General features: G+C 50.5%; 1 protein-coding gene across 1 annotated transcript in view; it reads left to right on the top strand.

The window, feature by feature from the left end:
- The window catches only part of SCARA5 (scavenger receptor class A member 5), a 152,515-nt gene that overhangs the window by 76,416 nt on the left and 59,738 nt on the right, over positions 1-16,361 (top strand). The window contains exon 4 of the mRNA XM_005284098.4: positions 2,223-2,897. Coding sequence (XP_005284155.2) covers positions 2,223-2,897 — 675 coding nt within the window. The remainder of the gene's footprint in view (positions 1-2,222; positions 2,898-16,361) is intronic.

Here is a 16,361-nt window from a genome sequence, read left to right as displayed (position 1 = left end):
TTGCTGCTTAGCCAGTCGGTCCCCAGCCTGTAGCAGTGCCTGGGATTCTTCCATCCTAAGTGCAAAACTCTGCACTTGTCCTTGTTGAACTTCATCAGATTTCTTTTGGCCCAGCCCGTCTAGGGCTCTCTGGACCTTATCCCTACCCTCCAGCGTGTCTTCTACCACAGACAATGCAACAGATGCAGCCATGTGAGAGGCCTCCAGGGGAAAGCCAAGTATTAACCCAGGAAGGGTTTAATTTATACCCTCACATTCCGAGTTGTCTAGTTAACCTTGACAGCCCTTTAATCTCTGCTTCCTCGTTTGACGGGTTGACAGCTCCCGGGAAGCGCTGCAAACCACTCCCGGAGCCGGTGGAGCCAGGCTGCTGGTGTTAATTAGAGAGCAAAGAACTCAATCCCGGGCCCCAATTCCTGGCCAGCCGGGAAACCTGACTGTGCAACAATTACAGACTAAAAATAAAAAGCCCAGCTGGGCAGTTTTTAGCACCGTTTAGGGACGGGAAATGGACATTTTTAGCAGCCGGAAGGTTAAACGTAGGAAAACTAAATCCAGACCAAGCTGTAATCTGCTCCCCACAACACCTCCCCAGCTTTCTGGCAATGCTGACTCCCAGACCCATGTGGCTCAGAACCTTGCCCCAGAGCCAGGGATGTTCAAGGCACTCAGCTGAGACATAAAGCAACGTATGGGTCACTAGCCAGACTTTAGTGTATTCCCAGGTGTAACGATGCTGGTTCTGGTGGGACCCAACTGAGAGTGCCAATTCAGGACAAATTGCTTAGAGCAGGGCAGTTACACCCCAAGGCTGGGGTTTTTCCACCTCTAAGGCAAACCAAACCAACCAGACAGAGAGGACTTCGGTCTCACCCCACTGGCTAACCACAAGTCACACAAGCAATTCGCTTAGACACTCCAGTTTCCCAGTATCACCACCAGTGCCACTTGTTATGGGGACAAATGGTTATGAAAACCAATGCCCCAGTAAAAGAAAAAAGGTTCTCTCGATCCCAAAGGACCAAGCCCCAGACCCAGGTCAATCTGCAAATCAGCTCTTACCCACAAATCACGCTGTTGCCAATCCTTCAGAATCTAAAATCTAAAGGTTTATTCATAAAAGGAAAAAGATAGAGATGAGAGCAAGAATTGGTTAAATGGAATCAATTACATACAGTAATGGCTAAGTTCTTGATTCAGGCTTGTAGCAGTGGTAGAATAAACTGCAGGTTCAAATCAAGCCTCTGGAATACATCCCCAGCTGGGATGGGTCATCAGTTCTTTGTGTAGAGCTTCCATTTGCAGCAAAGTCCCTCCAGAGGTACGAAGCAGGATTGAAGACAAGATGGAGATGAGGCATCAGCCTTTTATAGTCTTTTCCAGGTGTAAGAACGCCTCTTTGTTCTTACTGTGGAAAATTACAGCAAAATGGAGTTTGGAGTCACATGGCCAAGTCATTTTGCTGAGTTGCAGGGTGTATGTGCCTTCTCTCAATGGGTCATTTGTATAGCAGATGGTCCTTAATGGGCCATCAAGCAGGCCAGGCAGAGCTGACACCAACTTGTCTCGGATGTCACCCAGAAGCACAGCATAAGTTTGAAATACAGACAGTAAAGAGCCAATATTCATAACTTCAACTACAAAAATGATGCACACATATAGACAGCATAAACCTAACCGGCACATCATAATCTTCCCATAGACACCTCACAGAACAACCTTTGTACAATATCTGCTGCAAATATATAACAGTGGTTGCACCAGTGATCTATACGGTTACAGATTCTGTCAATAACGTCACACCAGGCAAGCTCCATGTGGCTGAAGGAGACCATGTGCATTTCCTACCCAGTCCCACACAGATCCCCACCCCTGCGGGGTCTAGAAAAAAGGGACAGTGGCCGATAAGGGCTCAGAAGGGATGGGTGTAGGTCTAGGCACAGACGGTCCCCTCCACACTCCTAGAGCTTGGGGCCAGAATTTGGGAATAGGCAAATGAACAAGAGCCATATTCAGGTCCCTATTTGCACCTGCAGGTGGTGCTATCAGTTTTGGGCCGTGCAGACCAATGGCCATATTGCATAGTGGCAGCTGTCAGGCGAGGAGAGAGGTGTGAAGAGTGTTCCTTGGGAATCGGAGCTGCCGTTACCAGCGGCTAGCGGCCTGCCCCCTCCCAACTCCCCGTGCACGTCTGACACCTGTTTCCTCTCTTTCTCCTGCAGTCTCCAGGCCGCAGAGCTCCCCCGAGGACCTGAAGGCGCTGACGGGGAACGTGAACCGCCTGAACGAGAGCATCAGGGACATGCAGTTCAAGCTGCTGCAACTGCCGCTCAAAAGGGACATCCTGGACCACATCTGGCGGCTCCAGGATCTCCTGCAGAATCACTCAGACTCCCTCTTCCTGATGACGGGCTCCCTGCAGAAGCTGGAGGGGTTCCTCTGGAACCTGCAGACCCAGGTGAGCCAAACGGACAAGGCCGTGGCCAGCCTGAGAGACAGCTTGAACCATCAGAGCGACATGGCCCAGCTGGAGACCTACAGGCTCTCGGTGGAGGGCAACAGCAGCCGGCTGCTGCTGGAGCACCACGACAGCCTCCTGACGCACCTGGCCGCCCAGGTGGAGAGCCTGAGCGACCAGCTGACCGAGGTGGGCGGGGCCGTGGGCACCATCAACAGGACCTTCTCCTACGACGTGGGCATCCACCACACCCGGATCCAGGACCTGCAGGTGCTGATCAGCAACGCCACGGAGGACGCCCGGCAGATGAGGCGGATCCATATCGCCATGGAGCAGCAGCTGAAGCATGAGCTGGCCATCCTGAACAATGTGACTGAGGACCTGAGGCTGAAGGACTGGGAGCACTCCATCGCCTTGCGGAACATCTCCGTGATCCGGGGTAAGGGCTCTCAGCTGGCTCTCCTTTTCCAAGGCTGATGGGGCTATGTGAACCCATCGCATCACATGCGCCATTGACTGTACAGCACTGCAGGGAGATAACAACCTACTACCACTGCCAGCTGATGGATTTACTCCTTTAGCTCAACAGGTGGAAGTTTCCCCCGCAGCTGCCTGGCTAGCTAAGGACAGGGGTACGAGGTTCTCTTAGCAGTGCTGCAAGCTGAAAGCGTATTAATCATGTTTATGAATGTAGTGCCTCAGGACTGCCTGAGCTCGAGGTCCCAGTGTGCTAGGAGCTGTACAGATAGGGAATAGTAGACGGTCCCTGCCCTACATAGATTGGCCACAGGGTGGGGAAAGTGATGGAACACAGAAGCCAAGTGCTCAATGTGGTGACCTCCAATGGCATGTTAGTGCTATCATTTTTGCGGGGCGGGGGGGGATGTAGTTTGGAGGGGATCAGCGAAACAGAAAGGCCAGGGAAGGGAGGAGGGGAACAGGGCAGGGGAGAGGAGCAGGTGTGGGGTGAGGCTGAAGTGAAGGTGAGGGAGCAGGTTGGCGGGGCGGAGAATGCCCGGTCAGAGTTAAGGGTCCTTAGATCCCCGCTTGAGCTCCTTCTGCCGGCTTCAGTCTCTTCTGGCTCCCCTCCACGGTGACTTAGGGCTTGTTCATGCTTGAAATGCTTCAGCAGCGTAGCTGCAGCGCTGGGGGAGGGGTTCTCCCATTCACCCCCCCGCTGAGTGGCGGTAGCCAGGCTGACAGAAACATTCTTCTGTCGACCTAGTGCTGTCTGCACCAGGGGTTAGATCACCTTAACTATGTCGCTGAGGGGTGTGGATTAAAGACACATACACCCCGAGTGACGGAGCTGGGCCTACTGACCTTCTGAGTGTAGACCTGGCCCTTGCTGGAGAGGGAGAGGAGGCACCTCGGGGGTCCTAGCGCAGGGCGTCTTTCCCCCCTCCCGCCCAGTGCAGCAGCCCCTGCTTCAACTGCTGCTGCAGCTACTCTGCCAACGTCAGCCTGTTTGTGCCCCCCGGCCGGGCAAAGGGGAACATTGCTGACAATCCATGGGGCCACCTGTCAAGGCACTTAAATGGCTTCAAGCACCGTAGTGTCTGAGAACCTCGTTGTCCCTAAGGGCCCTCAGGAGGCAGCGACGTCGATTTCGGGACTTGCCCACGGTCACAAGAATGGAGCTGAACACGGGAAGAAGCCCCAGTCTCTGGAGCCCCTGTCCGGTGTCTCTGGCCTTCCAGCCCTACTCCCTAGCCCATTCTTCTGACCTTCCTGCCACGTCCTTGCTGTCCCTGGGCTGTTCTGCCTCAGGGAGGGGCAGCCGGCTTTCACCTTCCTGCAACCTGGGCGCAGGGCCTACAGCAGACATCTGTGGAGGTGGCTCATGTGCCACCGGCTGCAGTTTCCAGTCAGCACTGAAGATGGAAACTTGTGTCCTGTAGGGTAGGGTTGAGTCTGGGAGGTGGCAGTCCCTTCCGGCCGGCTTGCTTGTGGCTTGGTTTGAACCATAACGTGTGGTTTGGGATGGCTTTAACCACCCCTCTGGGTTTAGCGGCTCACCCTCACGCTCAGCTTATTGCAGGGAAGCAGAGAGACAGCCCGGTCTGTGGCACGGACATGTCGGTCGAGAGAGTGTATACAGTGTTGTTGTAGCCGTGTCAGTCCCAGGACACTAGCGAGAGCAGGTGGGGGAGGCAATATCTTTTATTGGACCAACTTCTGTTGGTAAGAGACAAGCTTTCGAGCTTACACAGAGCTCTTCTGCAGGTCTGGGAAAGGTAACCAGAGTGTCACAGCTAAATACAAGATGGAACAGGTTGTTTAGCAAAAGTAGTTAGCACATATGTCAAAGGACTATTCAAGGTGAAGTTGCCTATTAGTACATCTCCAGTCATAGGGTAAAAGGGGGAGGGGGAAGGCTGGGGGGTTGTTAAGTGGGTTATAGATTATTGTAATAAGCCATAAATCCACTGTCTATTCAGCCCATGATTTGTAGTGTCTAGCAAAGTTATGAATTTAAGTTCCCGTGCTGGTCTTTTGAAGGTGTTGTGCAAGTTTCCTATGAGGCTGAGGACTGAGAGGTCAGCTATGAAGTGATCGCTTTGTGAAAAGTGTTCACCCCAGACGACAGGGTGTTTTCATCTTTTATCGTTTTCCTGTGCGAGTTCATTTGCGAATGTAGCAACTGTCTCTTTTCACCCACATAGTTGTTATTGGGGCATTTAGTGCACTGGGTGAGGTACCCCACATGTAGTCACAGACATGGGTAGGACCCATGGATCTTAAAAGGTGTGTTCGGTATTGATCATTGTAGTGGTGGAGATATGTCTGCAGGTTTTGCATCTGTTGTTCTTGCAGGGTCTGGTGCTGCTTTGAGTTGGTGTGTCCTGGTTTGGGCGGAGCTTGCTTCTGATAATGAGCTTGGAGAGATTGAGGGGTTGTGTAAAGGCCAGAAGAGGGGGTTCAGGAAGGATTTCATAGAATCATAGGATATCAGGGTTGGAAGGGACCTCAGGAGGTCATCTAGTCCAACCTCCTGCTCAAAGCAGGACCAACCCCAACTAAATCATCCCAGCCAGGGCTTTATCAAGGCTGACCTTAAAAACCTCTAAGGAAGGAGATTTCACCACCTCCCTAGGTAACCCATTCCAGTGCTTCATCACGCTCCTAGTGAAAAAGTTTTTCCTAATATCCAACCTAAACCTCCCCCACTGCAACTTGAGACCATTACTCCTGGTTCTGTCATCTGGTACCACTGAGAACAGTCTAGATCCACCCTCTTTCAGGTACTTGAAAGCAGCTATCAAATCCCCCCTCATTCTTCTCTTCTGCAGACTAAACAATCCCAGTTCCCTCAGCCTCTCCTCATAAGTCATGTGCTCAAGCCCCCTTTCAGGATGGGTTGTCATTGTTTGATGATATCCCATATGGGTTCCTTTATGGGGTGGTTGGTGACAACTAGGGGTGTGTGCTCGGAGCGGGTTTTAGTTCTGTGTTGAAGCAGGTTCTCTTGCGGTATTTGGATGGCTCGTTCCATGATTCAATCTCCTTCTCTGATGAAGTGACCTTGTTTGGTGAAGGCGGTTTTGAGTGTGTTAAGGTGCATATCCCGCATTCTCTCCTCAGATCATATTTGGTGGCATCTGAGGGCCTGGCCGTAGAGAGCAGATTCAGAGAGCCTGGGCATGTGGAGTGTTTCCCTTGGGCATGGGTGCCCTGTGCCATGAACTGTAGTTTGAGTGGCTGGAACTGAAGAGAGGAAGTTGAGCAGCTGAGAGAGGAAGCCAGGGGTTTTATAGTTACACCAATTAAAGCTCTCTGTTTGAGGGGACATTCTTTTCCATGACACCGATTTCGCTCCAGTGACCAGTTGTGTCGTGCTGGAGAAAGGAAGTCATTGCTAAAGGTTCCACACCCTGTGTCCCTCCAGTTAAGCCAGTGTTTCCCCGACTTTTGAAAGCTGAGCTCGGGCTTCCAGAAAATGCAACCAGCTGCACTAGGAGGTGTCAAAGGCCCACTCGAAATGAGCTGTCACAGTAGATCATGTAGGTCTTCTTAATCTGATTCTTCCTCGCCTTTCTTCCTTACCTTGATGAGCTGTAAAATGGTTAACAATGCTGACGTTTAAAGTATCAGCATTGGCAGCTGAGTGAGCAGGCAGAGCTATTGTCTCAGGCTCTCTGCAGACTCAGGCAGGCGTCTCTACATCAGCTTCACTCAGGTCACGTTTTCAAGGCTTTATTCACAACGCTAGTTCATCTTGTGTCCCACTCTTTGGAAAACACTGAATTCAGTGTTACAGATTGCAGCATCCATGCCGGGGAAGACCAGATCGATGGTCCTAAGGTCAAAGAAATAAAACTCTCTCATTAAAATGCACCCTCCTGGCCTTCTCTTTTCATCCAAAAAAAAAAAAAAAAAGCAAAAATGACTCAAGCCTTATTTTAAATAAACTCTTTGCAGGTCGCCTTTAAATACTGATGTAGAACCCATGCTGGTACAGTGTGGGCCTTTGTCCCACTCTAATGGCTGGAGCTTGTAAGAGGCTTGTGAGCTAGTGGCCCTGGAGTGTTAAAGGTTCATGCTTTTGGCTCCACGTGCCCTGGGTTCAGTTCCCCCAGACAGCCCGCGGAGGCATTTCCTGGCAGATTTTAGCCGGCCAACAGCACGAGATTTCCCAGTGAACTCAGCCCGGGACCGTACTGTGCCCTGGAAGGTGAGGCTCTGTGTCACTGAAAGACAAAGTCTCCTGAAAATAATCACGCCGTGCCCCTAGACCCGGGTGTGTTCATAGGACATCAGGGTTGGAAGGGACCTCAGGAGGTATCTAGTCCAACCCCCTGCTCAAAGCAGGACCAATCCCCAGACAGATGTTTGCCCGAGATCCCTAAGTGGCTCCCTCAAGGATTGAACTCAAGCCAATGCTCAAACCACTGAGCTATCCCTCCCCCCCCCCCCCCCCCGAGGCATGGCTGGCCGGCTGGCTGGCTGGCTAGCAGTGAGTGGGTTGGAGGGCGTCTTCGCAGGTTTGCATCAAGCTAGGTTTATGTGTGTGTAAAAATCAAGCAGCCTGCATGGAAATGAAGGATTAAATGCACAGAGTCTGAATTTGAACCCGGAGGTCGCTTTCGGTTCATGGGAGGCAGATTCATAGATTCTAGGGCTGGTCATCGAGTACAGTCCCCTCGGAGAGCTGGGAGACAGAAGGGCCAGAGGATCAGGGATAGCATCGACCAATTATCCAAGCACAAGCCTCATAACGCTGGCTTCTGCTAGCTGCAAAATGGGCCGGCTTGGGCCTGGGCTACAGTGGGCCAGGGGCTGGTACCCCGGTGAGCCAGGTAACCGGTGTTCTGAGAGGAGGCAGGCACATGTCAGTGGGCTTTGTGTGTGGATGGGCGTGGTGGACGGTGTGTGGTGGATTTGGGCTTAAACATGGGTCAGAACCCGGGTGTGCTGTGTAGACATAAGGCTGTGCACCTGCCCCTCCAGCACCACTGCAGACCTCTCTAGGTTTGGCGTCTGCTCCCCTGCCTGAGGGATTGGTGGTGGCTGAGGGCAGGATGGAGCCTCACACACGAGGTGTCTTACTGTGATGAATACAAGCTCAGCAAACTCTCTCCGGATGGGCCAACCTCTGGGTTGACTTCCGCCGTGCTGACAAGTTCTTGGCAGTCTCGTCCTCCACTCCCTCTCTTTTTGGATCTCCATCTCTCCCGCGCTCTCGCTTCCCCCCTCGCTGTCGTCACCAGCGTGCTGCGAATCAGGTAATTTACGATTCCGGCGCCCTGCTTGGCCGAGCCGCCTTCCAAAAGGGCTTTCTCCCGCTCAATGCAGCCAATGTTCCCAGCTGGGGAAGGGGGAGGAGGGAGCCCTCCTGCTTAGGTGGTGCCTTGCACTCCATATAGAGCAGAGGCTGCCCGGGGCTCTGGCATTTCCAGGCCATTAGGAGAACAAGACAGCATCATGGTCCTAACTGCACAGCTGTTTGAAACCTCTGTGAGGATTTTTTAGTGTGTGGGTGACCGGATTCTCCCCCCATAGAACGTGTTCATACAAAGGCCCTTGTATATTTTAAATCCACCCACATCCAGCAAGGGTTCTGACAGGCAGCTGAGTGGGACTGTGCTGTAAATGAACTGATCATGCACGAGACAAATCCAACGTCTGCCCTTCAAAATCTGTGACTCTATGGCTCTGTGAACACCAAAGACCAAATCCTTCCTGCTTTGAACACTCTGGGGCCCTGGTTACGGTTCCTAGGTGCTACTGCAATAGAAACGATCAATAATCATCGTACAAACTTCAGGTCAAATCCATCCCTTGTGTAGCTCCATTGAAGTCAGTCTAATTAAACAAGGGATGAATTTGGCTTGGTGTTTTCTTCCATTAGTACAGGCTACAGCCCCCACAGCTGTACCAGTCCATCACCCTCCCCTCTTCCCAGCTCCGCCAATGCACCTCAATCCTTATCTGCGTCCCCACTGGTCTGCCCCGCTTCAGCTTAGCCAGTGCAACCCAACCATGATGTGCAGGGTCCCACCTGCTAGCCCAGTCCGGGGCTCCCCACACACAGTTCTGCCAATGCCCCTTCCTCCTGGCATGCCGCACGCTCTGCTATCCTGTCTAGGTATAGCCCCCATTAGCACCATGTGGGACTTTGGCTCTCCAATACCGGAGAGTTATTGGAGTTAGCCTTGTCTCTCAAGTGGCCCTGGGTTCAAGTATTATTGTATGTAAGACATGGGAGGTTGTGGAATCCCCATCATGGGAGGTTTTTGGGAACAGGCGGGACAAATACCTGTCAGGTTTACTTGGTTCTGCCTCGGCGCAGGGAGGCTGGACTTGATGACCTCTCTCGAGGTCCCTTCTAGCCCGACATTTCTAGGACTCTATGAATCCCCACCCCCGATTTCTGGTGACAAATAGCGTTTAATGGGAGACCGAGATTCCTGTCTAGTTTACATGTAAAACTTCTTCTGACGTCTGGCCCCAAAGCACTCGTCATCTTGGGGTGGACGTGTTGTCTGATCTGTTGATTGTGTATTAGTGATATTGATCAATTAGAAATGCCAGTGAGCACTCAGTTGTTTGGTGGGGTCCTGCTTCGCGATCAGAGCCGGAGGTATTCGAGTTATGAAGAGAACCCCGATGTGCACGCCAGAGACGGTCACACTTAGGCAAGGCGCTCTGCCCTTATATGAGCACAGTTAGCAAAAGCACAAACAATCCAACCCAGCACAGAAGATAGCGATATTACAGAACGCTCCGAGCGTCCGTGTACTCACACCATCTCTCACGGAGGCTTCAAAGGGCTGGGACAGATGATCTGTGCATGGTTCTATCTCTTATGTGCCAGGAAGAGCCCAATGGGTTGAGCCATGGATAACTCTATCACAGGGCTCTGTGGCCACCATGAGTATTCGTAAGGATGTTTGGCATCCGTGGTCCATATCTAAACTGCCTCACCCTAATAATGCAGTGTGTCTTCTCCTTATAGGCTAGTATATCGTTTCCTGCAGGCTCATTGGCCTAGACGGCAGTTGGTTACCATAGCATCCTTGCGGTTGAACATCTGTGCATGCCCCTATCCTAAAATATCCCATACGAGCATTAGCTGGTGTTTTGCGGTTACCTGCCAGGAGTTTTGTCAGACTAGTTTATGACAGCTTTCCGTCTTGTGATATCCGAGAGCTACTCCCGGTCAGCTACTTGGGCGAAAACATCTGCTCCAGCTTCATTGGGCCTTATGCTTCAACTTTGGCTAAGCTATTATCTTACAGGCTTTGAGGCTATGACTGTTTTCGTTTATGCCTTTACTTTACTGGGCAAATACTTACACCTATACGCTGCAGACGATATCAGCCTGAAACTCTTTCTCCTCTTTACCTGTCCCGCCTTCCCCTTTACGCTGCTTCCCCTTGCCACTAGTAGTGCTGGTCATACACACAGCAGTGAACTGGCAGGTGTGTATGTGTGTGCACCCTCTACTGGATGGAAGTCAGAACTTCCCAATCCTGTGTCATAGATCCTATACTGCTGGCAGCTAATAGAAGATTTTCCTTTAGTTCAGGTAGCTTTTGAAGCAGGAGGCTCTGAGTTCGATCCCTGCTGCTTGCTTCTGGGATTCCTTCGTGGGCAGCCTAGTGGTCAAGGACTCATTACAGCACTTTTAGGAGCTGTCCCCTCCCGCGCTCCAAGGCCCTTGGTCTGCTCTCCTCCTGTCCACTGTCTTCCTCTTGCAGTGTCAGGAGGGCATGGGGGCACCACAGATGACCATCTGCATGGTCTTAAGACCAACTCCTGCCTTTGCGTGAGTGGGGGAGCATTGTGGGGGGGGGGAGGAGGGTCTTTGCCAACTGCAGGCAGACAGCTTCGGAGGGGTGCTGGCTTTCATGAGTAAGCCCTCCCCCGCCCCCATCTTAAACCTGTAATTTACTGAGGCACTTAAGATTTCAAATCATTAAGCTAGTTTGATTGTCGCCCCTGGGGAGGGTCTGGAATGAAAACAAGCTGGTTGCTCTGAACACATGGAAACTGTCTTTAACAAAACCATCCTGCCCCCCTACACCCTGTTCTCGCTAATGTGGGGGCACGGCTTGGAGAGCTTGAATCTTAGATAGTGGGGGGGGGGGAGTGATGGAAATGGAATGGGGGGGGGGAAACCTGCTATAGGTTTTGGTGTGAAAGGGGCCGCTCAGATCCGCTTTACGATGGCCCTGGGGAAAAGCACACACATGTCTCTCCGGCTTAAGGGAAGTCAGGCGGGGCCCTGGTTCAGGTTATTTCCCCGTGCGCCTGTAATGCGAGGCCATGTGGAACTTTATGGAGCAGTTGCTGCATAAGGGACCTTGAATCCAGCCACGCTGGAGCCAGCTGAGAGCAAGAGTAAGAGCTCTTGAGCCGTGGGATGGTTTGGAGCCTTCTCTCTAGGTATTTCCTGGCTCCGGATCTGTTTTTTGGGGCCCCTGTGAAGTGAAGAGACTTTAACTGAAGGCCGGAAAGGGACACGCAGGTCAAATTTGAGTCCCAGTGCAGGCTCTGTGAACGCAGAAAAGGAACTTTTCTAAGAGCCCCCAGAGCAAACGGAAACGTTTCCAGGGTTGGCTTTGATTTTAAATCCAGTGAAGAGATCCTGGGTTAAACAAATGACTGGTCCCCCGTGGGGTTCGCAGCCCGGACATGGTACCACGGGGCTAGCGCAGCAGAACTGGAGCGTGAAACCGCCCACGAACCAAAGCAATGGGGATGAGTCTATGTTCAGGGCCTGTCCTGAGAGAACTAGAGTAGGAATAGCAGGAGGGGGGCTGTGGGTGAGACTGAGTGGCATCAGCAGAGCTGGATTTATGGTGGGGAAGGAAGGTTACAGGTCAGGACTGAGGGGCATTGGCAGAGCTGTGTGTATGGAGAAGCTTCCAGAGCACCTGCTGTCATAATCTCCCTTCTCTGAGAACTTGGACAAATCACAGAGCAAGCAAGCAAAGATCCTGCCTTCAGAGCTGCTGTTTTTTCATCTCATTGAAAAACTCTTCATCCTCCCCTTTAATAGCTGACATAGCTCCACCCTTCATCCTCCCCTTTAATACTGACATAGCTCCGCCCTTCATCCTCCCCTTTAATACTGACATAGCTCCACCCTTCATCCTCCCCTTTAATACTGACATAGCTCCACCCTTCATCCTCCCCTTTAATACTGACATAGCTCCGCCCTTCATCCTCCCCTTTAATACCTGACATAGCTCCGCCCTTCATCCTCCCCTTTAATACTGACATAGCTCCGCCCTTCATCCTCCCCTTTAATACCTGACATAGCTCCACCCTTCATCCTCCCCTTTAATACTGACATAGCTCCGCCCTTCATCCTCCCCTTTAGCTCCGCCCTTCATCCTCCCCTTTAATACCTGATATAGCTCCACCCTTCATCCTCCCCTTTAATACTGACATAGCTCCACCCTTCATCCTCCCCTTTAATACCTTACACAGTTCCTGCCTCACTTGTTTCTTTGCTCTTTTCCTTTCCTGCCTCCCCCACCCAGCTCATCCCTGTGCTCCTCCTTTCTAGCAACCCTCTGCCTCCTCCCACTCTCAGCTTTGAACTTCTCTGCATGTCCGCCTCTCTGCAAATCCCACTACTGCCACCATCTCCTTACGAGCAGCACCCACTTGCTTGTGGGCCCTCACCTAGTGTATCATATCCTGGCATGCAGGCCACTCAGGCAGGGGCCTTATCCCTGACTCTGGTCTCAGCGACACCCGTGTAATCTCAGCTGCCCTCCTTCCTGTGCCACATGTGCCTCCAGGGAAGAAACCCGATTCCTGAGAGAAAGAGTCTGACTGTGTCCTGTTCTCTGAGCGGCTAGAGCCGAATCCTAAGTGCCCTGCACAGATTTTGTTCAGCTCTTTCTCAGGTGACTGACTCTCGGCATAAAGACTGACCACAAATGAATAAGGACCTCAGCAGTTAGCCCATGGAGCTGGGTCGTCGAGAGCCATGCCTTTTAATCCCAGCTCTTCTGCCAGCTCACTCTGCAACCTTGGGGCAAGACGCTTTAACCTCTGTGCCTCGGTTTCCGCAACTGCGAAATGGAGAGAACAAGACTGACCCAGGGGGCTGGGGAGCTGTGGGATGGGTATAATGGGTGAAATCCTTGCAGGCTGAGGGGAAGACACCTGAAGAGTAGGGGGTGTTTAGAAATGAAAGCACATTCTCCATCAGTTTCTTTGGGTTAGGGGTTCAGGTGAGGTGTGGCCATGGGGCCAAAGGTGATGCCAAATGAACTGGGTAGTTGCAAAAAGAGTACTGTGCCGGAGCTGATAGATAACAGCCATTACCCTCGGTGACCCAATGGCTCAAACCTGAAGCTAGATAAATTCAGGGTAGAAATAAGGGATAAAAAAGGGGAGGACAATTAACCATTGCAGCAAATTACCCAGGGACGAGCTGGATTCTCCGTCACTGGAGTTTTTACGTCAAAACTGCACGTCTTTTTAAAAATATATACTCGAGTTCAATGGTTCTCAACCTTTTTGGGCTCAGGACCCATTTGTAAATGTTTACGGGCTGTTGCGACACGGTGAATAGTCTGGGGGTGGAGGCCCTGGGGTGGTTTCAGTTGTGTCCTGCCCCCTGGGAAGGTGGGTCCCTCCTGGCATTCACCCCACCATGGTGGCTCCTGGAGTTTCTGTGCTGTGGGGTGGCTGGGCTTGGTTCTGGGTGTTGCAACCTCCAGGCTTGCAGCCCCGCTCAGGTTGGCCCAGCTCCCCTGACTGGACCAGGTTTGTGAGAGTGGAGTTGTGACCTGGCTCACGGGGTGGCAGTGCCACTCACTCAAATTTGGCCTATCCACACTCTTGTCGTCATGACGGCTGGGCCAGACCTGGGTGGCGCTGGGAGCCCAGAGTTTGCAGAGCCTGGAGCAGGGAGACAAGCCCAGCCAGCCCCGTGGGACAGGAGTCACAGGAGCTTCCACGTGACGCTTTGAAACATTCTGGAGACCCAATTTTGGGGCCTGTCCCCCAGGTTGAGACACCCTGACCTAGTTCAACCAGAAGACATGGGCAGAGCTGGTCAAAGTTTTTCAGACCGAACAGTTTTCCAGCCATCAGAAAATGCTGGTTTGACAAGATTGAAATGTGTCACAGGAACATTTCAATTTCATCAACTTTTTTGATGAAAATTATCAAAACGTTTGGATTTGGTAAGGTTGAGGTGGTTTGTTTTGACATGCAAAACATAACAGATAACAGATAAAAGCTGAAATGAAAAAGTCGAAATGAAGAACTTTGATCTTATTGAAAGTAACCTCTTCAACCTTATTATTATTAATTATTACTATTACAGTGTCTGGGAGATCTAGGCATGGACCTGGACCGATTCATAGATTCTAAGGCCAGGCGAGACCATTGCGATCATCTAGTCTAACAGAAGCCGTAGGACTTCCCCAAGATAGTTCCAGTTTGAACTAGAGCAGATAGCTTAGAAAAAACATCCAATCTTGATTTTAAAATTGCCAATGAGAAGAATCCACCATGGCCCTTGGTCAATTGTTCCAGTGGGTAATCAACCTCACTGTTAAAAATACTGTGCCTTATTTCTAGTCTGAATTTGTCTAGCTTCGTCTTCCAGCCATTGGATCAGGTTAGACCTTTGTCTACTAGACTGAAGAGCCCATTATCAAATTTCTATTCCCCCTGGGTATTTATAGACTGATCAAGTCACCTCTTAACCTTCTCTTGGTAAGTGAAACAGACTGAGCTTCGTGAGTCTCTCAGAATAAGGCAGGTTTTCCTGTTCTTTAATCATTTTTCCATCCTCCTTGAATTGGGGACACAATAGTCCAGCAGTGGTCACACCAATGCCAAATACAATGGCAGTATAAGCTCCCAAATCGAGATTCCCCTGTTTATGAATTCAAGGTTCCCATTAACCTTTTTGGCCACAGCATCGCACTGGGAACCCATGTTCAGCTGATTATCCCCCATGACCCCCCAAGTCCTTTTCAGAGTTACTATTTCCCAGGATAGAGTCCCCCATCCTGTAAGTATGGCCTACGTTCTTTGCCCCTCGCTGTATCCATTTACATTTGGCCATAGTGTGGACAAATTGGAGAGAGGCCAGCGGAGGGCAACAAAAATGATCAGGGTGCTGGGGCACATGACTTATGAGGAGAGGTTGAGGGAACTGGGCTTGTTTAGTCTGTAGAAGAGAAGAGTGAGGGGGTATTTGATAGCTGCTTTCAACTACCTGAAAGGGGGTTCCAAAGAGGATGGAGCTCGGCTGTTCTCAGTGGTAGCGGATGACACAACTAGGAGTAATGGTCTCAAGTTTCAGTGGGGGAGGTTTAGGTTGGATATTAGGAAAAACTATTTCACTAGGAGGGTGGTGAAGCACTGGAATGGGTTACCTAGGGAGGTGGTGGGATCTCCTTCCTTTGAGGTTTTTAAGGTCAGGCTTGACAAAGCCCTGGCTGGGATGATTTAGTTGGTGTTGGTCCTGCTTTGAGCAGGGGGTTGGACTAGATACCTCCTGAGATCCCTTTCAACCCTGATAGTCTATGATTCTATGCTTCTATTCTAAAACATATATTGTTTGCTTGTACCCAACTTACCAAGAGATCCAGATCGTTCTGAATGAGTCACCTGCCCTCTTCATTATTTATCCCTCCCCTCATCTTTGTATCATCTGCAAACTTGATCAGTGATGACTTTATGTCTTCTCCTAGATCAGTGATAAAAATGTTAAATATCGTTGGGCCAAGAACTGACACCTGCAGGACCCCACTGGAAACACACCTGCTCGAAGATGATTCCCCGTTTACAGTTACATTTTGAGACCTATCAATTAGCCAGATTTTAATCCATTTAATATGTACCTTGTTAATTTTATATCATTCTAATTTCTTAATCAAAATGTCTTCTGGTACCAAGTCAAATGCCTTACAGGAATCTAAGTATATTAAATCACTATTACCTTTATCAACCAACTTTGCAATCTCATCAATAAAAGATACCAAGTTAGTCTGATACAATCTATTTTCCATAAATCCATGTTGATCAGCATTAATGATATTACCCTCCTTTAATTCTTTATTAGTTGAGTCCATATCAGCCACTCCATTATCTTACCCCGGGATCGATGTCAGGCTGGCACGCCGATAATTATACGCTTGGTCCCATTGACCCTTTTTAAATAATGGCACAACCTTAGCTTTCTTCCAGTCTTCTGGAACTTCCCCAGTATTCCAAGACTTACTGAAAATCAGTACTACTGATTGGGAGAGCTCCTTGGCCAGCTCTTTTAAAACTCTTGGATGCAAGTTATCTGAACCTGCTGATTTTAAAATATTGAGCTTTAGTACTTGTTGTTTAACATTCTCCTGGGTTGCTATTGGAATGAAAAGCATATCATAATTTGATCTGAAAATATCATCTAGCTTTTTCCCAA

The sequence above is a fragment of the Chrysemys picta genome, chromosome 3 (genome assembly GCF_011386835.1).
Source record: "Chrysemys picta bellii isolate R12L10 chromosome 3, ASM1138683v2, whole genome shotgun sequence".
NCBI lineage: Eukaryota > Metazoa > Chordata > Testudines > Emydidae > Chrysemys > Chrysemys picta.
This window is presented reverse-complemented; position numbering and strand designations above follow the sequence as displayed.